Genomic DNA, 23,479 nt, shown 5'->3' with positions numbered 1-23,479 from the left:
GAGGAATTCGATGGGATGTGTTGCCTTAACCTTTCTGACCACTCCCAGCCCATCTATGCCAGCATTCAAGCCCTCAAAGAAGGTGTGAATAAACTTCGGGTAGATAATGGGTACGACTGGCTGAACTGGCTCTTAGGGCACTGGGGACTCACTGGCTGGGTCAGGAATTTAGTTCAAATAGGTTTGTATGTATTAGGCATCATATTATGCATTGTAGTAGTTATTCCTTGTATTTTACAGTGTGTTAAGAATTTAATCGACAAATCGCTTAAGAGTGTATTTTTAGTTAAAAGAAAAGGGGGAGGTGTGGATATGGGTAATGCAAATGAGACTGATAGTACTGCAGATTTAATGAGCAAATGTAGCCTGACAACGAGGATGCCTGGCAAGAGCAAACAGAGACCTGACTGCAAGAGGACTGGATCAAGTCTGGGTTATGGGAAATAAGATTTTACTAAGTCCAAATGTAAAGTTTGTCTATGTGAGAGTTTGGCTATGTAAGGTTTGTCTATGTGATTGCAGTAAAATATTACCAGCCTTCCTGTAAATGGTATATAAGCACATATAGTGCTCAGTAAAAATTGGATTTTGATCACCATTCAGTGTCCCCGTCTCTCTCTCATCGTCGATAGTTCAAGTACTCCCAGTGGGCTCCTGGAAAGAGAATGGTGGCACATCTACTGCCTGCTACCCCCTCTAGGCAATATTCAACTGTTTCGTTCACAGACTCATCTTCCAGCACTCTTAGTGGGGTCAGCAGAGCCACTTCCCACTGGTGGGGGCAAAGAGCACCCTCTGTGCCTTTGTGGTGGGAGCAGACAGTGTTGTCTCAAAGGAAAGGTCAGAGAGAGACCAAGCTGGACCTCTGCCTCCTGCCCCTCACACCACAAGGGCAGGAGGGCACAAAACTGAGCACCTTTTGAATTTTTTTTTTCTGTCCTGTCATTTCCAGGAGCTTGACTAGCTCGAAGGAGAGGATTAGAAGGATTTCTTGAGGATCACTGCCAGTGCACAGCACACATGGCATCCCTCACCCCTTACATCATCATGGGATGGAGGGGTAGGAACCAACAACAGCCCTACCCCACTGCTCCAGAAGCCAAAACCCCCATGCAAGCATTTAGTTATGGCCTTCTTAGAGAACCACATTCCCACCCAAATCTTCCCCTCTGCAGCAGCTCATTCCCACAGGAACTGGCAGAGCAGATGGGGTTTGGACATTGGCTGGTTTCCATTGCACTCCTTGCCCTGGAGCTGGCACGGCAGGAGAAGGGCTCTGGTGAACCTTCTCCTCCTCCCATGTAGGCTCTAACCCAGCTGCCAGAACTTCAAGTTCTCAGAGCACTTCTGGGCTCTGAGCAGCGGCCACGGGAGGAGGAGATGCAACTCCAAAGGCAGCAGTTCCCAGGCCCAGCTCCTGCCATCCCAGTGGGGCTGCTCGGTGGTTCAGGAGAGGAAGGGAAGGGCAAGTGCAGGTGGCAGTAGCTCATTTCGGACTGAAAGAGGGAAAGGTAATTTATTCACTTTGAAATCACTGCATTCAGGCTCTTATTTTAACCTGAAACTGAAGTAGCACCTGCTCATCTTAAATTTGGGTGGAGAACAACTGTTACACTTGATATGGTAAGCAGTTCAATTATCTGAGGGAAAGTGTACAACAAAAATTAGTGCTCACTGAGAGAGAGAGAGAAAAAGGCAGGAGGTGGCAAACGGGAGGAGGAAAACAAAGCACACCCTAAGCCAGTGTTTTTCCCAAATCCAGGATTTTCTGTTTGCATGGAGTGGCGTGCAGAGTAGCTTTCCCTTGAGAATCGGGACTGAGAGGCCAGAGCTAGAAAGGTTGTTCAGTGAGAAATCTCCTCTCCCAGATCTGTACCGGAGTTGTTCCTTAGCTTTTACATGGATATTTCAAACCTGTCATACCATTCCCATTTGGCTCATCCCACGGCCAGTAAACACAGTCGGACTTAATTTCTCTCCTAGTCTATTCTATTATACAATACTGTATTATCTTAAGTTCTTTGGTGTTGGAGTCATATTTCCATCGGGCTAGTTTTCTTCCCAGGGAGCTATTTGAGGGTATATCTGTTGATATCTTTTAATTTCTTTTCCCCTTTGAGGATTCCTTCCTTACTCTTAGTCCCATTCTTCCCGCCAATCACCGGTTCTCACAACAAAAGCTGCCTTCCTGACAGACAATCACAGGTCCTCGTAAGAAAAGTTTGCCTTTCCAATCAGCTACAAGGGAAAAGAAGGGAAAAGAAAGGAAAAAGAAAGAAAGGAGAAGGAACAAATAGGCTTTACGTTCGTCTCGGAAAGTAAAATCAATTTGCCCACCATGCAGGGACCCCCATATCACCGGGTGGGTTCCGCCGTTCCTCTCCTCCTCGGCTCGGCGCCCCGCTCCTACGGCTTTATGCCCGCGGGTATTCCCGGGAAACCGGCACAGCCCGGCACCCTCCCCTTCCCGCTGCCTTTTGGCTTCTTAGCGTGGGGCAGCTGCCCCAAAGCCCCTCCCCGCCGTGGGCTCTTGCGGCCCCGTGTTGTTTTTTCGTGCCGGCGGATCCCGCAGGGAACCCGGCCCGGTTCGGTGCCCCCCGGGTCAGCCCCGCTCTTGAGCGGCGCCGCCGCCCCCCAGCCCGGTGCTCCGCGGCTCCGCCCGCTCCGATCCCCGCTCGGCGCGGCGGCGGCTTTATGCCGGGGGGCCCGGAGAAGGGCCTGACTCGAGGCCTTGGGCAGCGCCGAGAGCAACTTGGACTGGCTTGGCGAGCTCCGCGCTTTGTGAGAGCCCTCCCGCACAGCCGGGCTGGTTCTCCACCCTCGGCCGCGCTGTCCGCGCCACCTCTGGGCTGGCGAACGCCGGGAGTTGCTGGGCTGGGTTTGATGGCCCCGCTCAGCGCTTTCGGCCGCTGCTCACGCCGCACCCTCGCGATTTTCGCTGGCAATCAATGCAGATTGGCCAGGAAAATCAGAAAGCAAAACTGGAGACCAAGGGCATTCTAGAAGGGGTTTCCTGCAGCCAGACACACAGCAGCAATTTCCAGGAGCTGTCACTTGCTAGTCCACAGCTTTAAGGATACTGTGGCAGTGCCACAGGAGAAGACCCTTGGGTGTTGTGCTGAAAAGGTTCCTCCAGAAGAAAAGGTGATGTTCCTATGTGCAGGGAACTCTGTGGTATCAGCAGTGGAGGAGCAGGGTGAGGAAGATCTCCAGCCTTGGGATATTTCTGCAAGAGCCTTCACCCCTGCCAGAGCCTGGGTGAGAGCAGCCAGAGTGCAGAGGGAGGCAGCCCTTTGGACAGGCGTCCCTGCTCCCTCAGAGCCACGGCTATGAGACAAACAGCCTCATCCCTGAGGATGCAGATGGGCAGAAAATGCCTGGAAGTAAAAAGTGGAGCCCAGCCATCTCCAAGAAGCTGTTCCCAGAGGCAAGTGTCCCAGCAGGAAGTGTCCTGGAGCCACTTGTGTTCAGCCTACAGTCAGTTCCCAGAACGCTGTCCCCGTTCCAGTGGGGAACCTCCCACGCTTTGCAGTGGGAAAGATTCACATGGAACCAAGGAGGTTTTTCCATCTGCAGTAAGCTTCTCCCCTCTACTAGTGAGATGGCCTCTGACTACCAGGAATGTGTTTACAGATTAAGATCTGATCTTCTTCGGAGCATTAGTGTTAAATACATTAGGATTTTCTCGGAGACCTGTCAGAATATTCCCACTGTTTTGGATTTGACTGATGTGATAATTGATAAAAGATTTATGTTAATCACAAAAGCATTGGGGTTTGTATAAACCAGTATACTGAGCTCTGAAGTGAGGCATGGACACTAGATAATGGAAATTATATGATAAAATAATTCTGTTTAAAATCACCTTGTTATGTCATATTATGTTGTATTATGTTACATTATATAATATGTTATGTTATGTTATGTTTTCCAAATGAGTTGTATCAGCTACCACCTTGCAAAATCAGACTTCCCAAAAAGCCCTTCCTGCCTTTGTCTAATCAATGCTGCCTATCTCAACAACCAGACTCCCAGAACTTCTCTGGTGCTTATCTAGAAGGACCGGATGGCTATCTGTGACTGATTATCACCCAAAGGCTTTGTGAATTTCTGTACAATGAGAAACCACAGTATAAGAAGAGGCTGCAAACCAAGGTTGGGTGGAGCGTGGAGTGGGTGGTGACCCCTCACGTTCCCCAGCACGCTGCTTGCTCTTTCCATATCAAATAAAGCAATCTAAATTTTGCTGGATATCGAGACTTCTGTCTCTCATTTATAACAATTTGGTGCCGAAACCCGGGACGTCCTTGGAGCCCTGAGAGGCACTGCGATTTCGGGGAGGCGCCCCACTGCTGTGGCCCCGGTTCGTCAGTGATTCTCGGGACCCATCGACGTCCCGCACCATAGAGACTGAGCAAGGAAAATCTCCCCGGAAGACCGCAGCAAAATCACCTGTAATTCTCGTGCACGAAGAGCCAGACAGGAGCATCGGACTGTGAGTATCTGTGTGGTTTGGTGGGGATGACTGTGTGCTTGCCTGAATGAGACGTGGCCTTTGCTGCGAAGCGAGAGTGGAGTCCTTCTATCCGCGTTTCCAGCATCCCGCGAGGGACCTGGCCGGGGACCGGACGAAGCGAGTGAGCACAAAGGGAGAGACTGCTTTTCTTGTCCTAGCCCAGGTAGAGGCTGGGTCCTTCCCATCCTAGTCCAGGTAGAGGCAGGACCCGGGAAGGGGGTGGGGGGAGAGGGCGAGGAAAAGAAAAGCAGATGGCAACACACCAGTCACGGAGGGAGAAGGGAAAAGCTGCTTTTCCCATCCCAGCCCAGGTAGAGGCGGGTTCCAGTCCATCCTGACCCAAGGAGAGGCAGGGGCTCGGGCGAAACACATCGGGGAGTACAAACACCTCAAGACAGAGGTAAAAATGGGACAAAGAGAGAGTAAAATTCTGAGTCCCGGGGACCCACGAAGAGGTTCAAGTTCATTTGGTCCACAAGGAGACTGGGAAAATAAAGACAAGACAAGTAGGTTGCCAGAAACAGCACCAGGCAGCCCTTTGGGAGTAATATTAAAATGTTGGGACACGGACGATATACAGAGGAAAAAGTAAAGAAAAATTGATTCAATATTGCATGGTGGAATGGACCAAAGAAATGATCCGTAAAGATAACCTATACTGGCCCATGTTCCGATCATTTGAGGGTTGGATTTGTCAGGCATTAAACACATATGTGGCTTGTAAAGAACCATTTAACAGAGAGGAATGTGAGTATGCTGCCCTGTGGGCAAAACAGTCCAAGCCATCCTTGATATATACTTTAAAAGAAAAAAAGGATGAGGATTAAAAAAAGGTTACCTGGGAACCCCTCGATAATCTCCCACCTCCGTATAATACAGAAAATACAGGAGACCCCCCCACGCACCCCCTTCTCCTCCTGGTACTCCCATAGCTCTGAGAACTCTCTCCAGTCAAAGGAATACCAGCAGAGATGGTATCACCGGAGAGGAGGGAGATAACGACACAAAGGCTCGCCTTTACCCCCTGAGGGAAGTGCCATTAGCAGGACAACAGGCTGGATTAATTGGATTTGTAAATGTTCCCTTGAACACAGGGGAAGTGAGGAACTTTAAAAAAGAAATGGGAAAACTATTAGAAGATCCTATAGGGGTATCAGAGAGACTAGATCAATTCCTCGCACCAAGTATGTATACTTGGATGGAATTACAATCTATATTAAGTATCCTATTCACCACGGAGGAACGGGAAATGATCAGACAGGCTGGAATGAGGGTATGGGACAGGGAGCATCAGATTGGACCTAGGGGAGACCAGAAATGGCCATTAAATAATCCTAACTGGGATAACCAAAATGATGTCCATCGCCAGAATATGATGGACTTAAGATGGATACTCGTTAAAGGTATCCGAGAATCAGTTCCTAAAGGACAAAATATTAATAAAGCCTTTAGTGAACAACAAAAAAAGGACGAATCCCCGACTGAGTGGTTGGAGCGGCTGAGGAAAGATCTCCAAATGTACTCCGGGATAGACCCTGATACACAAGTGGGTCAGGCACTCCTCAAAACCCAATTTGTTGCTCGATCATGGGGAGATATTAGAAAGAAATTAGAAAAGTTAGACAATTGGCAAGATCGGGGGTTACAAGAATTGCTAAGAGAAGCAAAAAGCAAAAGCTAGAATCTTTATAGCTGCAGTTCGTGAAACACAGAAAGAAACCCAGCAGAAAGGGGGAGGGAAACCACGAAAACCCCCACCAAAACAAGGAAATGAAGCAGGAAAGAATTCACCAAGGCGAACCTGCTTTTACTGTAACAAGAAAGGTCATATAAAGAAAAATTGTAAAGAATGGATACAGGTTGGAAAAAAAAAAAATCCAGGGAGACGAATAGGGGTGTCAGGGGCTATATGTACTGGGGACCATACCATCCAAAGAGCCCTTGATAAAATTAAGGATTGGTCCCCAGGGAGAGGAGGTGGAATTTCAGTAGATACAGGAGCCGAAAAATCCACAATTAAACACCTACCAAAAGGGTGTAAATCTAGTAGAGAAACAGCACTCGTGGTTGGAGCAAAAAGTGAACCATTTCAGGTCCCTATTATTAAAAATGTGCAAACTGAGACCCAGAACAAAATTGAATTAAAAGATCTGCTGTTACTGCCAGAGGCAGAAAATAATTTATTGGGGAGGGATTTCATAATAGCATTGGATTTGAAAATTGAAGTATCCCAAGGGCAACTTAAAATTTTTGCTTTAACTCAAAAGGATGAGGAGGAAATATGTCCTGAGGTGTGGTACACCCCTGGGGAAATAGGGAAGTTAAAAATGAAACCTATCAAAGTGCAAATCACTGATCCCGATTTACCTATCCGAGTTCATCAATATCCAATATCACTGGAAGGGAGACGGGGCCTTAAGCCTCTCATAGAAAACCTTTTGCAACAGGGGGCTTTGGAACCATGTATGTCCCCACATAATACTCCTGTTCTGCCTGTCAGAAAGACAGACGGGAATTACAGATTGGTACAGGATTTGAGAGCTATAAATCAGCGAACTGGTACCAAATTTCCCACAGTAGCAAACCCTTACACTCTCTTAAAAGAGTTGTCCCCTGACTACACTTGGTATAGTGTGATAGATCTAAAAGATGCCCATTAGAGGAAAGTAGTAGAGATTGCCTTTGAATGAAAAAATCCTAATAAAGGCAGGAAACAACAACTACATTGGACAGTATTGCCTCAGGGCTTTACAGAATCTCCCAATCTCTTTGGACAAGCCCTAGAAGAATTAATGCAATCTTTTAAGTCACCAGAAGGGCTGTGATTGTAGCCCGTTCATCAAAAAAAAAAAAAAAAAAAAAAAAGGGAGTCCATATTGTACTGAGTTGTGGTGGTGTCATTCCTATGGTGGGTATCCCCCATTTGCATTATGTGTTCAATGTAGAAAAAATAAATGTAAGGAAACTGTTAAGGTACTTACTACCCTATCAGCACTCAGCAGTCTCAGTTTTGTGTCCTTGTGGGGTGAGGGGCAGGAGGCAGAGGTCCAGCTTGGTCTCTCTCTGACCTTTCCTTTGAGACAACACTGTCTGCTCCCAGCACAAAGGCACAGAGGGTGCTCTTTGCCCCCACCAGTGGGAAGTGGCTCTGCTGACCCCACTAAGAGTGCTAGAAGATGAGTCTGTGAACGAAACAGTTGAATATTGCCTAGAGGGGGGTAGCAGGCAGTAGATGTGCCACCATTCTCTTTCCAGGAGCCCACTGGGAGTACTTGAACTATCGACGATGAGAGAGAGACGGGGACGCTGAATGGTGATCAAAATCCAATTTTTACTGAGCACTACATGTGCTTATATACCATTTACAGGAAGGCTGGTAATATTTTACTGCAATCACATAGACAAACCTTACATAGACAAACTCTCACACAGACAAACTTTACATTTGGACTTAGTAAAATCTTATTTCGCATAACCCAGACTTGATCCAGTCCTCTTGCAGTCAGGTCTCTGTTTGCTCTTGCCAGGCATCCTCGTTGTCAGGCTGCATTTGCTGATTAAATCTGCAGTACTATCAGTCTCATTTGCATTACCCATATCCACACCTCCTCCATTTCTTTTAACTAAAAATACACTCTTAAGCGATTTGTCTATTAAATTCTTAACAGACTGTAAAATACAAGGAATAACTACTACAATGCATAATATGATGCCTAATACATACAAACCTACTTTAACTAAATTCCTAACCCAGCCAGTGAGTCCCCAGTGCCCTAAGAGCCAGTTCAGCCAGTCGTACCCATTATCTACCCGAAGTTTATTCACACCTTCTTTGAGGGCTTGAATGCTGGCATAGATGGGCTGGGAGTGGTCAGAAAGGTTAAGGCAACACATCCCATCGAATTCCTCAGCCACAGGCGGCGGCGGAGCTCGGAGGCGGCCCCAGCGCAGGTGGGAGCCGCGCTCGGTTGTGCGGGGGCTCGGGGCTCGCTGCGGGCCGAGGGGGCGGCAGGGGGCTCTGGCGGGTTGGTTGTGCCGGTGCCGGCCCGTGTTGGCGCTGGGCTGAGGGCGCTGCGGGAGCGGCTGCCCGCGGTCTCCTTCCCGCTGGGGCCTCGGCAGGAGCCGGTGCCGGAGCAGCGCTGGCTCGTCCCGGTTGCTGTGGGTGGCACAGAGGTGTCTGCCCTGTGCCCGGGGCTGTGCGGGAAAATTCCCGTGGCCAGAGCTTTGTGTGCCCAAAGGAGACAGAGGAGTCCTGTAAAAGTGACTTTATTGATGAACAAAGAGAGAGGCCATGCGGCATTTGCCATGCGGTCTCTAAAGCGCCGCCTCCTTTTTATCCTCATTTTCCCGTCTGCATCTCCCTCTCCCATTCCCCTCTGGCTGACGTTTTCGGAAAGTTCAGATTTCCCGATCCACCTACTGCATGTCCCTCTTAATATGCACTCCTACTACGATATTAATCTTACTGCTTGCAATCCCTCATTTTCTTATTTTCTCAGGAATTGCCTTTACAAACTTTTAATTTCCATTGACTCAATCTCTTTTCGTGAATCCTCTTTGGCGCAAGGCGTCGTGCATGGTAAAAAGCTGAGAGTTGCTGCTGCACATCAGAGGAGGAGCAGCATTCGTTTAAGACATGGTCTGCCAGGGAGCCAGGAAAACGTGTCCCATTCCCATCCTTTCCCTGTTTGGACTGGTACATGAGCTACTTTCTTATTTCCTTTGCTATCTGTTTCACCACTTTTCGGTTATCATCTATTTGCAAACAGCAATTTGAATGATTTAATTTTCCACAAACTCCTCCTTCTTCTGTAAGTAGATAATCTGATCCCATCCCATGGTGAAATGTCTCGTTCCTCATTTCAGCGGCTTGGTCAGCAGGAAGGTCAGGAGCTGGAGCTGTCTGCTTGGTTATTATTTCAAGGATACTTTTAAACCTAATTATGCCTCTCAAATTATGGATGGGTTTTCTGTGTCCTGATATGAATTCGTTAGGGATCCCAGGGGCTGGTCCATGGTGTTGTAGCATTTGTTCTGGTGGCCGTTCATCTTTTTCCCTTTTTTGGGTGCTCCCTCCGTCCACGGCTGCATCAATTGAACACTTTTATCTTATGAAATTATAAAATGTTTGGATTCCCAACTCATTTCTCTGGACTAGCAAAAACACCTCATTGCTTTGGGGAGAGGGATGATCCCCCCCCACACACTTTTTTTCATGAAATTTGCTCAATATTCTCCATTTGCTGTTTCCCTTTGCAGCTTAACCAGTTTCTGTTGCAGTCAGATATCCTCACTATGGGCTCTGCCTTTAGTTGTGCAAATTCCATCTGTGCAAGCAGGCAGAGGTGTGGGTGAGGGGCAGATGGACTCAGGGAAATTCCTCCCCCAGGCAAGAAGGCCCTTGGGCATTGTCCACACATTTCCAGAGCAATGTTAATTTGCATTTCTAAAACTCCTCTCCTGGCTGCCTGGAACTAGGATTTTCTTCCAGAGCAGCCTTTAGGTGATTCACACGTCCACCCTCACAATCTGCTTTATTTTTCTTTATTATTTTTTTTAACGATTTTTTATTAACTATTTATGCGTTAAAGCCTCACCATTAATACTCTTCTAGGTTTGCAAAATGCAACTTAAAGCTGAGCTTCTAAAGATCCATTCTGAAATTCTGCCGTCATTAAGAGCCACCACAAATATATAGAAAAATATTCCAATGCAATCAAGTCTTTTCTACATCTTCTCCTAGGAGTAAAAATTGCTTGTCACACCCCTGGCCCAAACCTAACTGACAGTCTAAATGTAGGATTAATGTGAAAATTTTTTCTCATGGTGTAATCTTGTCACTGAAACTGCAGGGACAATAAAAAACTCTCCAGCAATATCTTTAGTGTTAGAGAGTTAAGGCATTACTTGATTGTGGTCAGGATGTGCAACAGAAATAATTTCATCCACACATAGCCCGGGTGTGCAGAGAAAATCATTCCATGAGATGTGAATTTTACTAGATTTTTCCTGAAATTTTACAGTCTGAAACATTGAAATCCATTGGTTTAGTGTTTATTGCTTCCAGGTTGTGTAGTTTTTAGTCTTTAGTTTCCTACTGGACCTGGATTTCTCCTCCTGTGATGTTAATGAGGTCCCACTCCTGGATTTCCTTCTCAGCCTTTTCCAGACCAGGAGTCTCCATCTATGGCGGGTGCAGTGTCTGGGGTGGGTGTTCCTTGATGTTTGCTGATGTTTCCTTGATGTTTTGTTGATGTTTGTTATGTTTGTGGATATCTTTTGGGCTATTCCCAGTCTGTTGAGATATTAAACTCATCTCTGTTGAGTGGTCTAACAGTCCATAAAAAATACCTTTTAAATTTTCTTTCCTGAGAGAAAGGCAAACCGAGCCTGACTAGTAAAATGAAATGTAAAAAAATTTAAATTTGGTATACTTTCCAGCAATGGAATCGCAGGCAGCCCAGTGTGTGAGTGTAATTGAGAGGCAGAGTCCTGGGTGGATGCTGTGAACAGCAAAGTGCCAAGGCAGGCTCTGTGCCAGCCCAGCTTCCTGTGGCAGAGATTTCACAAGAGACAGGATTCTGGCCACAGACTGCTTGAAATACACATCCCTTATCTCCAGCCCGCACTAGGTGGAGAATTCCCAGGGTAAGGAATTGCAAAGATCAATTCCAAGGGAGATAATTGAATATCTGCCCTGGCTCTGGCCAAAGGTTATAATGGCCGGATGCTTGGCCTTCAGCCAAGGGCACACACTGACTCAGAAAACACTTCCTAAATGCAGCAACATGTTGCATATTCATAGACCTTCATGCATTATTCAGAATCATTCCCCTCCAACCTGTAAATCACTATTTTTTCCTTCCCTGGGGTTTTGGTGTTCCATAATCCAGGAATGTGAAGAATTTCCTGATTATCTTTTTTACCATTCTCTGAGTTAGTTACATGAACAAAAGCTTTTTACATCAAAATGTTGTAGTCCAAAAAAATATATTTATCACTATTATTTATAAGTTCTGTAAATAGCAAAGCTAAACTAAACTGTTCATGCAGCAAAGTTTTCCAACGTAGACCATTCATTTTAATATTTTCAAAAAGTCAGTAATATAATATGTACTAATAATACACTTAGGATATAAATTTATTTTCTCAGTCGGGAAGAGCCATAGGTGGGGCACTAATCATTTTATTTTTCATTTTCTCAACTTTTGTTCCTTTTCTTCTGTCCATACCACAACATTGAGGCTATTGGGGTTTAGAAAGTGATAAAATGTTATGGGTAGAAGAAAGAATCCTCAATCCAGGTCCTGAAATTTCTTATTAAAGCTCAGAATTCTTGCACTTACTTTTCAGTCCTGGATCACTTCTGAGATTCTCCAGACCCTCTCTAGGTCATTACACTGCAAACCTTCAGTCAAAATATGTCCCAAATATTTAACATTTCTCCATTTGCTCCTTTTTTTTCAAATACTCAAAGATGCTTTTTAGCCTGAACATTCAGCCATTTCACAGAGGCTTTTTCTGCCACTTCTTGTCCTCCTGATTGCAGCAAGTCATCCACATCCTGCATTAACCCAATCCCTGGGGGCGGGGTAAATTCTTGTGATATTTTCTGCAAGGCTTGCCCCAATAAGGCTGGTGCTTCCGTACATCCCTGCAGAAGGACCGTCCATGTCTTTCCCATTTTCCCTTCTACCTCTTGTTCTCACTCAAAGGCAAAATCCAGTTTACCATCCTGTGTGAGTGGGCATCCCCAGAAAGCATCTTTGCCATCAAGGACTGAATGGTGTCAGTGTGAGGAGGGCACCTGGTTCAAGATGGTGTAAGGATGTGAGAGCCCCTGGGTGCTGGGGCCCCCTTGGGCCCTGGGGTTCATCCCTCAGGGGCTGTAGAAACTCTGCCATGGCCTTTGCCTTCGCCTTGGCCTTTTCCTCATCCCTTCTTGCATTCCCCTGCTGTGCCTTTGTGACCAAGTGCTCCAGGGGCTTCTTCTGCCCCTCCTGCAGCCCCCTCAGTGCCTGGGGGTGCTCATCCTCTGACAGCTGCTGAGCTTTCTGCTAAATCATTCCTTTCTGCACTGACCCAAGGAAAATGCTTAAAAGCTGATCTGGATGCTTGCACGTCCAATGCCCATTTCCCAGCTGTTCCTTTGTCCTGCTGCTCCTTGTGCTGTGGCTGTCGTGGCCAGCCCGTATCCCAGAGCCGGTGCCTGTCCTGCCGCAGTGTCCAAACGCGCCCCCCCCGGCGGGCAGGGCCGGCAGCTCCACGGGGCCGGGCAGCGGCCGGGGCGTCCCGCAGCCTCCTGGGGGCCGGGGGCCACTGCCGGGCCTGCAATTGCCGGGGGGTGCTGGGCTCAGGCAGCGCCCGGCGCTGAGCCCCGGCTGCCCCACAGCCCCGGCCCGGCCCCGCAGCTCCCCACAGGCCCCCAGCCCGTGCTCCCGGTGCCGCCCCTCTGCGCCCGCTCCTGCCGCTGCCCAGCACAGAGAAACCCCCTGCAATCCTGACCTCCTTGTGTGCCTGTCCTGGCAACCGGGGATACAAAGGATCTGCATCAGCTGGCAACTCTTGAGGATGAGAGCCTGCTGAAAAACATCCCCATCCTCAGTATTCTTCTCTTCCTCCTCTTTTCCATTATCCATTTTCTTCCCACATAGATTTTTCCTGCTGCTTCTTTCCTGAACCATATTCCTGCACACTGCCCTTCACCCAATCCCTTCCCAGCACACCAACACCATCCATCCCCTGTTGTCTAAATCCCTTCTTGACTTCCCTTATTGCCTCCCTAGGTGTCCCTGTCCTTGATTACCTCTGGGAGAATGTGCAAACTCCCTCAACATACTCCCAAGGGACCCTTCACAGATATTTTGAGATCATCATCCCTTCTGCCGAGAGCCCTTCCTGGCTTTCCCTTTCTACCCTGCATGGGTGCCCTGCCATGTTTAGTCCCCGAAGATCCCACTGTAGTCCCTGCTGAGATTTTCAGTGCTCTCTGGCTGCCGACTCTTCCCAGCCCCCCTGATCTGTGACTCGTCTGTCTCCTGGTCTCTCTCGGGTACACAGTCTGTAGGAATTACTGCGTTGGGATTGTAGGGACAAACTGAGGCGCTCTGGTCTTGAAGTTTGCAGTTTATTTGGTAGGGCGTGGGTATATATAAGGCCCTGCTAGGAACTCCAGCTGCAGCTCAAAGCAGGACGGAGAGAGAGGGATAGAGCAAGAGTTAGAGCAGAGAGCGTAAGAGAGTAAGAAAGATGGCAAGAGTAAGTGCATAAGAGTGAGATTTTCCCGTTTACGATACAAGAAATTTCCTTCTATGTTGAATATTCTAGTTTCCACTAACCACTCTTATAGAAGATACAAATTGTCTAACATTTGTATGCAACCTATAGGAATGACTATATTACCATGTTTTACTGCTTTTCTTATCTCTAAATTTTACCTGGGACCTTTCGTGCCATGCCTAGGGAGGATGTCTGTTTGCTTTTTGGTATTCGCAGCATCTAACATTATCTAAACAAAGGGGCCTTCAGGCATTCAGTTGCTTTCAGCCACACAGTCAAAAATGGCTGTCATTTCTATTTTGCTTATATTTTTCCTATTCTCAAAGTCTTTTGTTAGGCACTCGTATTGATAAGGTTTCCCTAATTCATCCTTCCCAACCCCAATCCATGCCCGGTGCCGCCGCCACCCAAGGGAGCTGAACACCCAAACTGGGTGAGGCACCTTCAGCTCCACTCACTGCCCGCCACCCCGGACGGGGGAAGGAATTCCTGCCGACCCCCAAGGTGTGTGGAAAAATTCACATCACCAGAGGTTTCTGTGCTCAAATAAGACAGAGGAGTCTTATGAAAGCAATTTCATTCATAAAACAAGGGAGAGGCCATGAGCTATTTCCCATGGCGTGTCTGCAATTGTTGGAGAGCACAGCCTCCTTTTCACCCTAATTTTTCTAGTTGCATCTCCCTCTCCTCATTGGATGAAGTATTTGAGAGGTACAGATTTCCCAATGCACTCACTGCTTCATCCCCTGAATATGCACCCCACTTTTGTATAGCTAACGATATTCACGGATCTGTTTAGTGTTTGTTCTTCTTCTGGGAGTTCATGAATTGAGCAGCACCTTGGCTGAGCAGCAGTCTGTGTGGTCAATTAATAACATTTTCTGACCCTGATGGCTTCTGCTGTCACTTCCTTATGTCCACGTCCCCGGCCCTGTGTCCAAGCGGATTCGCAGCATGTGTTTGTAGAGACCCTTTGCTGTTGTTCCTTGCATGGGGGTCCCCCGTTTTGGGGCCATCCCCCCTGGAGCAGGGTGTCCCGGCTTGGTGCAGCCCCGCCCCTCGGGCAGCGCTGAGCCAATGAGAGCGCGCGGCGGTGATGACGCAGCAGTGTCCAGGCAGAGCCGCAGCTCCCAGCGTTGCCCACCTGGAGCCACCTGCGCCCGGCCCGGGCCCCAGCGCCCCCCGGCAGGGGAATTTGGGGAGGTGGGAGGGGGGGAGCGCCAAGGCCGGGCCCCCCCGCGCTGTGGTGGCGGCAGCGGCTGCAGTGGGGAGCGAGTGCGGGCGGGAGCGGCCGAGAGCCCAGCGCTGCCCCAGCCCGAGCTGCCCCAGCTCCATCGCTGCCCCTGCGCTGGGATGCTGTGGGTTTGGGGGGAAGAGGGAGCCGGCAGTGGGTGCTGGGCCTGGGGGCAGCCGGAGAAGGGATAGATTAGCGAGGCTGAGGAACAAAATGGTCAAACGATGCACGTGGGAGGAGAAAGTGGGATTGTGCAGGAGAAGGAGGAGTAGGAGGTGGAAGAGAAGTGTGAGGAAGAGCAGGGATACTGGAGGAGGAGGGGCAGAAACTGGAAGCAGCACAAGGTTCCACCCCGCCCTGTATCTGCAGCCTCTCCCCCAGCCCCAGGAGCGTTGTCCCCCCGACATGCAGCGAGTGACCACAGTGGGGTTCCACAATTTTTAGAGGGGTGGATATTGGTGTTTCTGAGCTTTAACTTTCCAAATGTTGGGGCTTTGTTTTTTTTCAGGGGCTGAACCTTAGTATTTTGGAGAGGGTTTTGTCTAAATCTTGCTGTTTGGGGGTTTTTGATCTGTGTTATGATGTTTGTAGCATTTTTAGGCTGTATCTTGTTATTTTGGAGATTTTTACAGACACAAGATGATCAATGTCTTCCTGAGTTGCACTTGGGGAATGAGAAATGCCCAGCCCAAGACTCTATCCTCTTGTTTTTCCCCCTCACCACTATTTTTCATTCCTAAGGTGTCAGTGGATGGAGGAGGAGGAAAAGCCCCAGAGATCCCTCATGAGGAGGGGCTGCAAACCCAGCCCAGGGAGCTGCGAGGAGGAAAGACCCTCCCTGAGCCGGGAAGGCGGCCGGAGATCCAGGCAGAGCTCAGAGCTGATGAAGAAACCTCATGGAGGGAAGAAGCCCCACAAGTGCTTGGAATGTGGGAAGGGTTTCAGCAGGAGCTCCCACCTGATCCGGCACCAGGTGACCCACACTGGGGAACGGCCCTATGAGTGTGGGGAATGTGGGAAGAGCTTCAGAGACATCTATGACCTGTTGCCACACCAGGTGGTTCACACAGGAGAACGGCCCTACACCTGCTTGGAATGTGGGAAGAGCTTTGGATGGAGCTCTCTCCTGAGAAAACACCAGCGCATCCACACTGGGGAGAGGCCCTACGAGTGTCCCAAGTGTGGGAAGAGGTTTCAGACCAGCTCCAATCTCCTCCTACACGAGCGGATTCACACAGAGGAGAGGCCCTTCCGCTGCCCCGACTGCAGGAAGGGATTCAAGCACAACTCCAACCTCATCAGGCACCGGCACATCCACACTGGGGAGAGGCCCTACGAGTGTCCTGAGTGTGGGAAGAGCTTCTCACAGAGCTCTAACTTGACCCAACACCAAAGGACCCAGCACTAAGGGAAGCCCTGTGAGTGCCCAAGTGTGGGAAGAGCTTCGTGCTCTGCTCCAGCTCCATCCCCCATGGGAGGATCGGTGTTGGATGATTCCCAGTGACCCCCATTGGGTGAGGGGGAAGGGGTTTGAGAGATTTCTTTCCCTTCTTGTCCTGCCGTGATTTGGTTGGTAATAAATTTCCTCTCCATGCCGAGGCTGGGGTTGTGATGCACATTTTGCTGTTTGGTACGGGATGTTTCTCCTTTTTACACCAACCCAGGAACTCTTGGTTAAACCTTTTCTCCCCTGTTGCAGCTGGGTGGGGCAGGGTCAGAGTGGCTTTGGTGGGTGCCTGGCATTGGGCCAGTGTCACCCAGGCCATGGGCACCCCTGAGATCCCAGTGTGGTGATGCATTCCCCCACTTCTAGAGAAAGTGCTGACCCAAACTGAGGCCAGGATGAAACATGGTTATGACTGGAGCCCACTCTCTTGTGACCCTCTCAACAGAAATCCAAAAGGAGACCTTTGAGCTCTCCTGGGCCACCGTGGGCTGTGACCAGCAGTCTCCCTCTGAGGGGCCTCTCAGAGCCAGCAAACCCTCGGCTTTGCTGTGCCTGGAGGATCACTGAAACACGACGTGTCCTGGGCCCATACCCTCACTGCTCAAGGCCCCATCCTTCGGCCAGTGGGAGATGCAAAAACATCTGAAGGGAGGATTTCACTGAGCTCTGGGGGGAATTGCTTGCTCTGACTATTCCTGTCTGTGTGTGCCCCTGCACATATGCTATAGCAAATCTGGGAGAAATACAGCTTTCCTAGATGTGGAAGTACCTTGGATATCTAAGGCCTGTAAGCAAGGTTCAGTTATAGTTATGAACATACTTAAATGCTATTAAATGCTAAGTGTTTTGCTAAGTTCTTAAATGTAATCGTAAGTGTTGTTTTTGTATTAAGCTGCTAAATACAATTTGGAAGTTATAGCTGTAAGTTAGGTGTTGGGGGTTGAATGCTTTGCTTTTCTTTCTGTGGAATTTCTCCCATTGTTATGCTAAGTAATTGTGGCTACACCTTAAAACGACAGATAATGTTCTCTCGTAGGGGGGTGGCTGGAGGGAGAGGGGGGGGGAACCGGAAAAGGAAAGGTGGGATAGGGGGGTCTGGAGCGGGGGACTGGCTCTCGCTTGGCTCCTGGAGTGGGAAGACAACCTGGGCTCTGCTCTGGCATCTTCCCCTGTCATCCCAGCGCTGAGATCCACGCTCCCTGCCTTTGGACATCGCTCCGCTGCTCTCCCAGCTCACCCTACTACCTCCGGACACTCTGCTGAGCACCACGACCGACACCGTGAGGGGGGAGTAACTTTCCCCATCCCCGCTCACCCCTGGGCCGCGGCCGCCATCACCCAGCCCTCTTCAACTGCGCGGGACCTGCCCTGCCCCCACAGCACCGGTAACAGCACAGGGAGACGGCCTGCGGCCAGAAGGGACTGGAGTGGAGCTAGACTGTTTCTGTTGCCAATTTGTATAGCTGTTGTTGTTTTTTCTGCTTTGTTAAATACCAGTAAAGAACTGTTATTCTCATCCCCATATCTCCTGCCTGAAGGTGTCTGAATTGGACCTAAAATAATTAAAAGGGAGGGGGATTGCACTCTGCATCGCAGAAAAGGGGCTCTTGCTTTTCCTTAGACCATACCTGTCTTTCAAACCGAGACAGATTTTTACGCCCGGAACGTGGGGCATTGCCTGAGGGCATTGAGAGAGGGGTAGAAAAGGGGATAACAGTTCTTAAATTACCCAAGCTTGTGGTAGGTGACACCATGCTGTCCAGCTTACCCTGGATTGGCCTCCATGTGGTCACTGCTATATCTCTCCCATTTGCAAGCCCTTTTTTAAACATGAGTTTCATAACCAAGGTTACTGTGGCTATTATCCAGTTTATTATGTGGGTTGATCAGTTGAGGAATTCATGGATTTTTAATTTTCTCTGGAAGATGGCCACATGGATTCAGAGCTATCACACTCTAAGTGTGTGTTTCTGGGGCTACTTCAATAATGGTACTTACTGTGAGGAAGTGGCAGCAGGTGAAATTTTTTCTCAACCCATCACAGGGTTTTTGAAGTTCACCCCACCAGTCTTCAAGGGGTTCCAATCCACTTTAAATGCTAATGACATTATATTGTGGCTAGTGTTGCTTATATCCCTGTTAAACCTGTTCTATCTAACATTCAGAGATAAGGGGAGATTGACTTGGATAACAACCCTGATACCTACCCGAGGAAATAGTGATGTTACCCCAGAGCCTGATCCTGTCCCAGAGACTAGGGAGGTTACCCCAGAGCCTGATCTTGTCCCAGAGACTAGGGAGGTTACCCCAGAGCCTGATCCTATCCCAGAGACTAGGGATATTACCCCAGAGTTTGACCCTGCTCCACAGCCCACCTCGGAAAGGAACCACCCAGAATGGGTGGGGGTGCTAGCAAAGGAGATACGTGAGATGGGCCAGATGCTGAAGGAGTACCTCTCCCCAGCTGGTGAGAAACCCTCCCCCTGCCTTAAAGAGGGAGACTCTGATGGTGCAGCAGTGGGACCCACAGATGTTACATCTGTCCAGGTTCCAGCTGAACTGCAAGGGCACTCACAGCCAGCAGCAGTTGCCCCTGTGGAAACTAGGAAGTCTAAGATGAAAACAAGGCACCTAGATAATAAGGGTCAGGAAGGGGGCCCCTCACAACCAGCAGGGGAGCCAGAAGTTGAGATCATCACCGAGTCCCTGTCATACGAGAGTCTCCGTAACCTGCGAAAAGACATTGTACGGCGGGGCCGTGAGGCTTTTACAACCTGGTTACTGCGGGTCTGGGACCTTATGGGTCCAGGTGTGCAACTGGATGGTACTGAGGCAAGGAATTTGGGAGCCTTGACCCAGGACTCAGGTGTGGACCAGGTATTTGTAAGGGAGACAGGTCTCCTTTCCCTCTGGGAGCGACTTTTAATGAGTGTGAGAGAGAGATTTGTCCACAGGGAAAGAATGCAGGAGTACCACCAGAGAACACGTTGGAATACCCTTGAGGAAGGGATCCAAAAGCTGAGAGAAGTGGCAGTACTGGAGGTGCTCTTTGGGAGGGATGGACAGCATGACAATGACCCTGACAAGGTCAGGTGCACAGGGCAGATGTTGTGGAATCTGGCAAACCTGGGCCCATCTCAATATACCCCCTTTATTGCAATGATTGATGCTGATACCAACCAAGTGACAGTGGGTTCTGTTGCCAACAGGCTCAGGAATTATCAGAGTATGATGGCTGGCCCAGTGCAGGCTCATGTCTCTGCTGTGGCTAAGGACCTCAGAGAGGAGTTTAAGGAGGAGATGAAGGAGATAAGGGAAGAGGTGAGGAAGATCAGTGCAGCACCAGTGAGAGTCATGGACCCCAAAAGTAGAGCCCAACGCCCCCCAGCTAGGGAGAGAGGGTACACCCCACGTGCTGACCTGTGGCTTTTTCTACGTGACCACGGGGAAGACATGAGAAGGTGGGATGGGAAACCCACTTCTGTCCTGGCAGCACGGGTGCGCCAAATCAGGGAGGGGAACACCAACAGAGGGAACTCCACTAAAGTGAGGGTAGCCTCAGCCTCCCATGGAGGTGCAGGGTATTACAGAAGGGAGGATGATCTGTCAGATCCCCTTGAAGGAACCTCCAGTATGTATGCCCAGGAGAGAAATAATAACCAGGGCTAGAGGGGCCCTGCCTCTAGCCAGGGAGAGGCACGGGAAAACCGGATCTTTTGGACGGTGTGGATCCGATGGCCTGGCACATCAGAGCCACAGGAACACAGAGCATTGGTTGACACTGGTTCACAATGTACATTAATACCATCAGGACATGTTGGAAAGGAACCTGTTTCAATTGCTGGGGTTACAGGGGGATCTCAGGAATTGACTCTGCTGGAGGCTGAGGTGAGCCTGACTGGGAAAGAGTGGCAGAAGCATCCAATTGTGACTGGCCCAGAAGCACCATGTATCCTAGGCATAGACTTCCTCAGGAATGGCTATTACAAAGACCCAAAGGGACTCAGGTGGGCTTTTGGAATAGCTGCTGTGGCAGCAGAGGGCATTAAGCAGTTGAACACCCTGCCTGGGCTATCAGAAAACCCATCTGCAGTGGGACTCCTCAGAGTGAAAGAGCAACAGGTGCCAATTGCTACCTCAACAGTGCACCGCCGGCAGTACCGGACGAATCGAGATGCCGTGATCCCCATCCACAAGATGATCCGTGAGCTGGAGAGCCAAGGGGTGGTCAGCAAAACCCACTCACCCTTCAACAGCCCCATCTGGCCTGTGCGTAAATCGGAAGGAGAATGGAGATTGACAGTGGACTATCGTGCACTGAATGAGGTGACTCCACCGCTGAGCGCTGCCGTGCCGGACATGCTGGAACTGCAGTACGAGCTGGAGTCCAAGGCAGCAAAGTGGTACGCCACCATTGACATCGCCAATGCATTCTTCTCCATTCCTCTGGCAGCAGAGTGCAGGCCTCAGTTCGCTTTCACCTGGAGGGGTGTGCAATACATGTGGAACCGACTGCCCCAGGGGTGGAAACACAGCCCCACCATCTGTCATGGGCTGATCCAGGCTACACTGGAGAAGGGTGGAGCTCCAGAACATCTGCAGTACATTGATGACATCATTGTGTGGGGGGATACGGCAATGGAAGTATTTCAGAAAGGAGAAAAGATCATTGAGATTCTGCTGGGAGCCGGCTTCGCCATTAAAAAGAGCAAAGTCAAAGGGCCTGCCCAAGAGATCCAGTTCCTGGGAGTAAAGTGGCAAGATGGACGGCGCCAGATCCCCAGTGAGGTCATCAATAAGATCACTGCAATGTCTCCACCAACCAGCAAGAAGGAAACACAAGCCTTCCTAGGTGCCATAGGCTTTTGGAGAATGCACATTCCTGAGTACAGCCAGATTGTGAGCCCTCTTTACCTGGTCACCCGCAAGAAGAACGATTTCCACTGGGGCCCTGAGCAGCAGCAAGCCTTTGCCCAGATCAAGCAGGAGATTGCTCATGCAGTAGCCCTTGGCCCAGTCAGGACGGGACCAGATGTGAAGAACGTGCTCTACTCTGCAGCCGGGAACCATGGTCTCTCCTGGAGCCTTTGGCAGAAGGTGCCTGGGGAGACGCGAGGCCGACCATTAGGATTTTGGAGTCGGAGCTACAGAGGGTCCGAGGCCAACTACACTCCGACGGAGAGGGAGATCTTGGCCGCCTATGAAGGGGTCCAAGCAGCCTCAGAGGTGGTTGGCACAGAAACACAACTCCTCCTGGCACCCCGACTGCCAGTGCTGGGCTGGATGTTTAAAGGAAAGGTTCCCTCAACCCACCATGCCACTGACGCCACATGGAGTAAATGGATTGCCCTCATCACACAACGTGCCCGTATTGGAAACCCGAATCGCCCTGGGATTTTGGAGATAATTACCAACTGGCCGGAAGGGGAAGACTTTGGCCTTGCCGACGAAGAGGAACAGGAACAGGTGACCCGGGCCGAAGAAGCCCCACCATATAACCAACTGCCAGCAGATGAAACATGCTATGCTCTTTTCACTGATGGTTCCTGCCGCATCGTGGGGATGAACCGGAAGTGAAAAGCAGCCGTATGGAGCCCCACACGACAGGTTGCACAAGCTACCGAAGGAGAAGGTGGATCAAGTCAACTTGCTGAACTCAAAGCTGTTCAGCTGGCCCTGGACATTGCTGAAAGAGAGAAGTGGCCAAAACTCTACCTTTACACTGATTCATGGATGGTAGCCAATGCTCTGTGGGGATGGCTGGAAAGGTGGAAAAAGGCTAACTGGCAACGTAGGGGAAAACCAATCTGGGCTGCCAATGAATGGAAAGACATTGCCACCCGGGTAGAGAAGTTGCCTGTGAAAGTCCGTCACATAGATGTCCATGTCCCCAAGAGTCGGGCTAATGAAGAACACCGACACAATGAGCAAGTAGATCAGGCTGCACAGATAGAGGTGTCGCAGATAGATTTAGACTGGCAGCACAAGGGAGAGTTGTTCCTGGCTCGATGGGCCCATGATGCCTCAGGTCATCAGGGCAGAGATGCCACATATAAGTGGGCACGAGACCGAGGGGTGGATCTAACCATGGACAGTATTTCTCAAGTTATCCATGACTGTGAGACATGCGCTGCCATCAAGCAAGCCAAGCGGGTGAAGCCCCTCTGGTATGGGGGGCGATGGTCCAAATATAAGTATGGAGAGGCCTGGCAGATTGACTACATCACACTGCCTCAAACCCGCCAGGGCAAGCGCTATGTACTGACCATGGTGGAAGCCACCACTGGATGGTTGGAGACCTACCCTGTGCCTCATGCCACTGCTCGGAACACCATCCTGGGCCTGGAAAAACAAGTTCTTTGGAGGCATGGTACCCCTGAGAGAATTGAGTCAGACAATGGGACTCATTTCAAGAACAGCCTTATAAACACCTGGGCTAGAGAACACGGCATTGAGTGGGTGTACCATATCCCCTACCATGCACCAGCTGCAGGGAAAGTTGAACGGTGCAATGGCCTGCTTAAAACCACCTTGAAGGCACTGGGTGGGGGAACTTTCAAGAACTGGGAGATTAATCTACCAAAGGCCACCTGGTTAGTGAACACCCGAGGTTCCACTAACCGAGCAGGCCCTGCCCAATCTGAGCCCTTGGGAATATCGAATGGAGATAAGGTTCCAGTGGTACACATGAGAGGTATGCTAGGAAAAACTGTTTGGGTGAATCCTGCCTCCAGCAAAGACAATCCCATCCATGGAGTTGTATTCGCTCAAGGACCAGGTTGCACCTGGTGGGTGATGCAAAAGAATGGAGAGACCAGATGCATACCCCAAGGAGACCTTGTTTTAGGGTGAAATACCTATAGTACTGTGCCTATGTCTCTAACTGCATGTATGTATATATAATGTAACAGTTTAATTTGATATAGCATATTAGTATGGGAGAAATTCAGGGGTGGATAATGTTGGGGGTTGAATGCTTCGCTTTTCTTTCTGTGGAATTTCT

At 49.6% G+C, this 23,479-nt stretch overlaps 1 protein-coding gene across 1 annotated transcript; it reads left to right on the top strand.

Annotated features, from left to right (window-relative positions):
- The first annotated feature begins 18,199 nt into the window (after positions 1-18,199).
- LOC148218021 (uncharacterized) lies at positions 18,200-20,383 on the top strand. Its single transcript, XM_088158162.1, has 2 exons — positions 18,200-18,699; positions 18,778-20,383. Exons 1-2 carry the CDS (start codon positions 18,229-18,231, stop codon positions 20,143-20,145), a joined length of 1,839 nt encoding a protein of 612 aa, XP_088014288.1. The 5' UTR covers positions 18,200-18,228; the 3' UTR covers positions 20,146-20,383.
- Positions 20,384-23,479: the final 3,096 nt, after the last annotated feature.

The sequence above is a fragment of the Sturnus vulgaris genome, unplaced genomic scaffold (assembly GCF_052056855.1).
Source record: "Sturnus vulgaris isolate bStuVul1 unplaced genomic scaffold, bStuVul1.hap1 Scaffold_195, whole genome shotgun sequence".
NCBI lineage: Eukaryota > Metazoa > Chordata > Aves > Passeriformes > Sturnidae > Sturnus > Sturnus vulgaris.
This window is presented reverse-complemented; position numbering and strand designations above follow the sequence as displayed.

Excerpts from the sequence above, each read along its gene's own strand:
- LOC148218021 (XM_088158162.1), top strand. The coding sequence starts at position 18,229 with ATGCTGTCCAGCTTACCCTGGATTGGCCTCCATGTGGTCACTGCTATA. Across the intron at positions 18,700-18,777 it reads CTACCCGAGGAAATAGTGAT|GTTACCCCAGAGCCTGATCC; the intron begins GTTACCCCAGAG and ends GAGACTAGGGAG.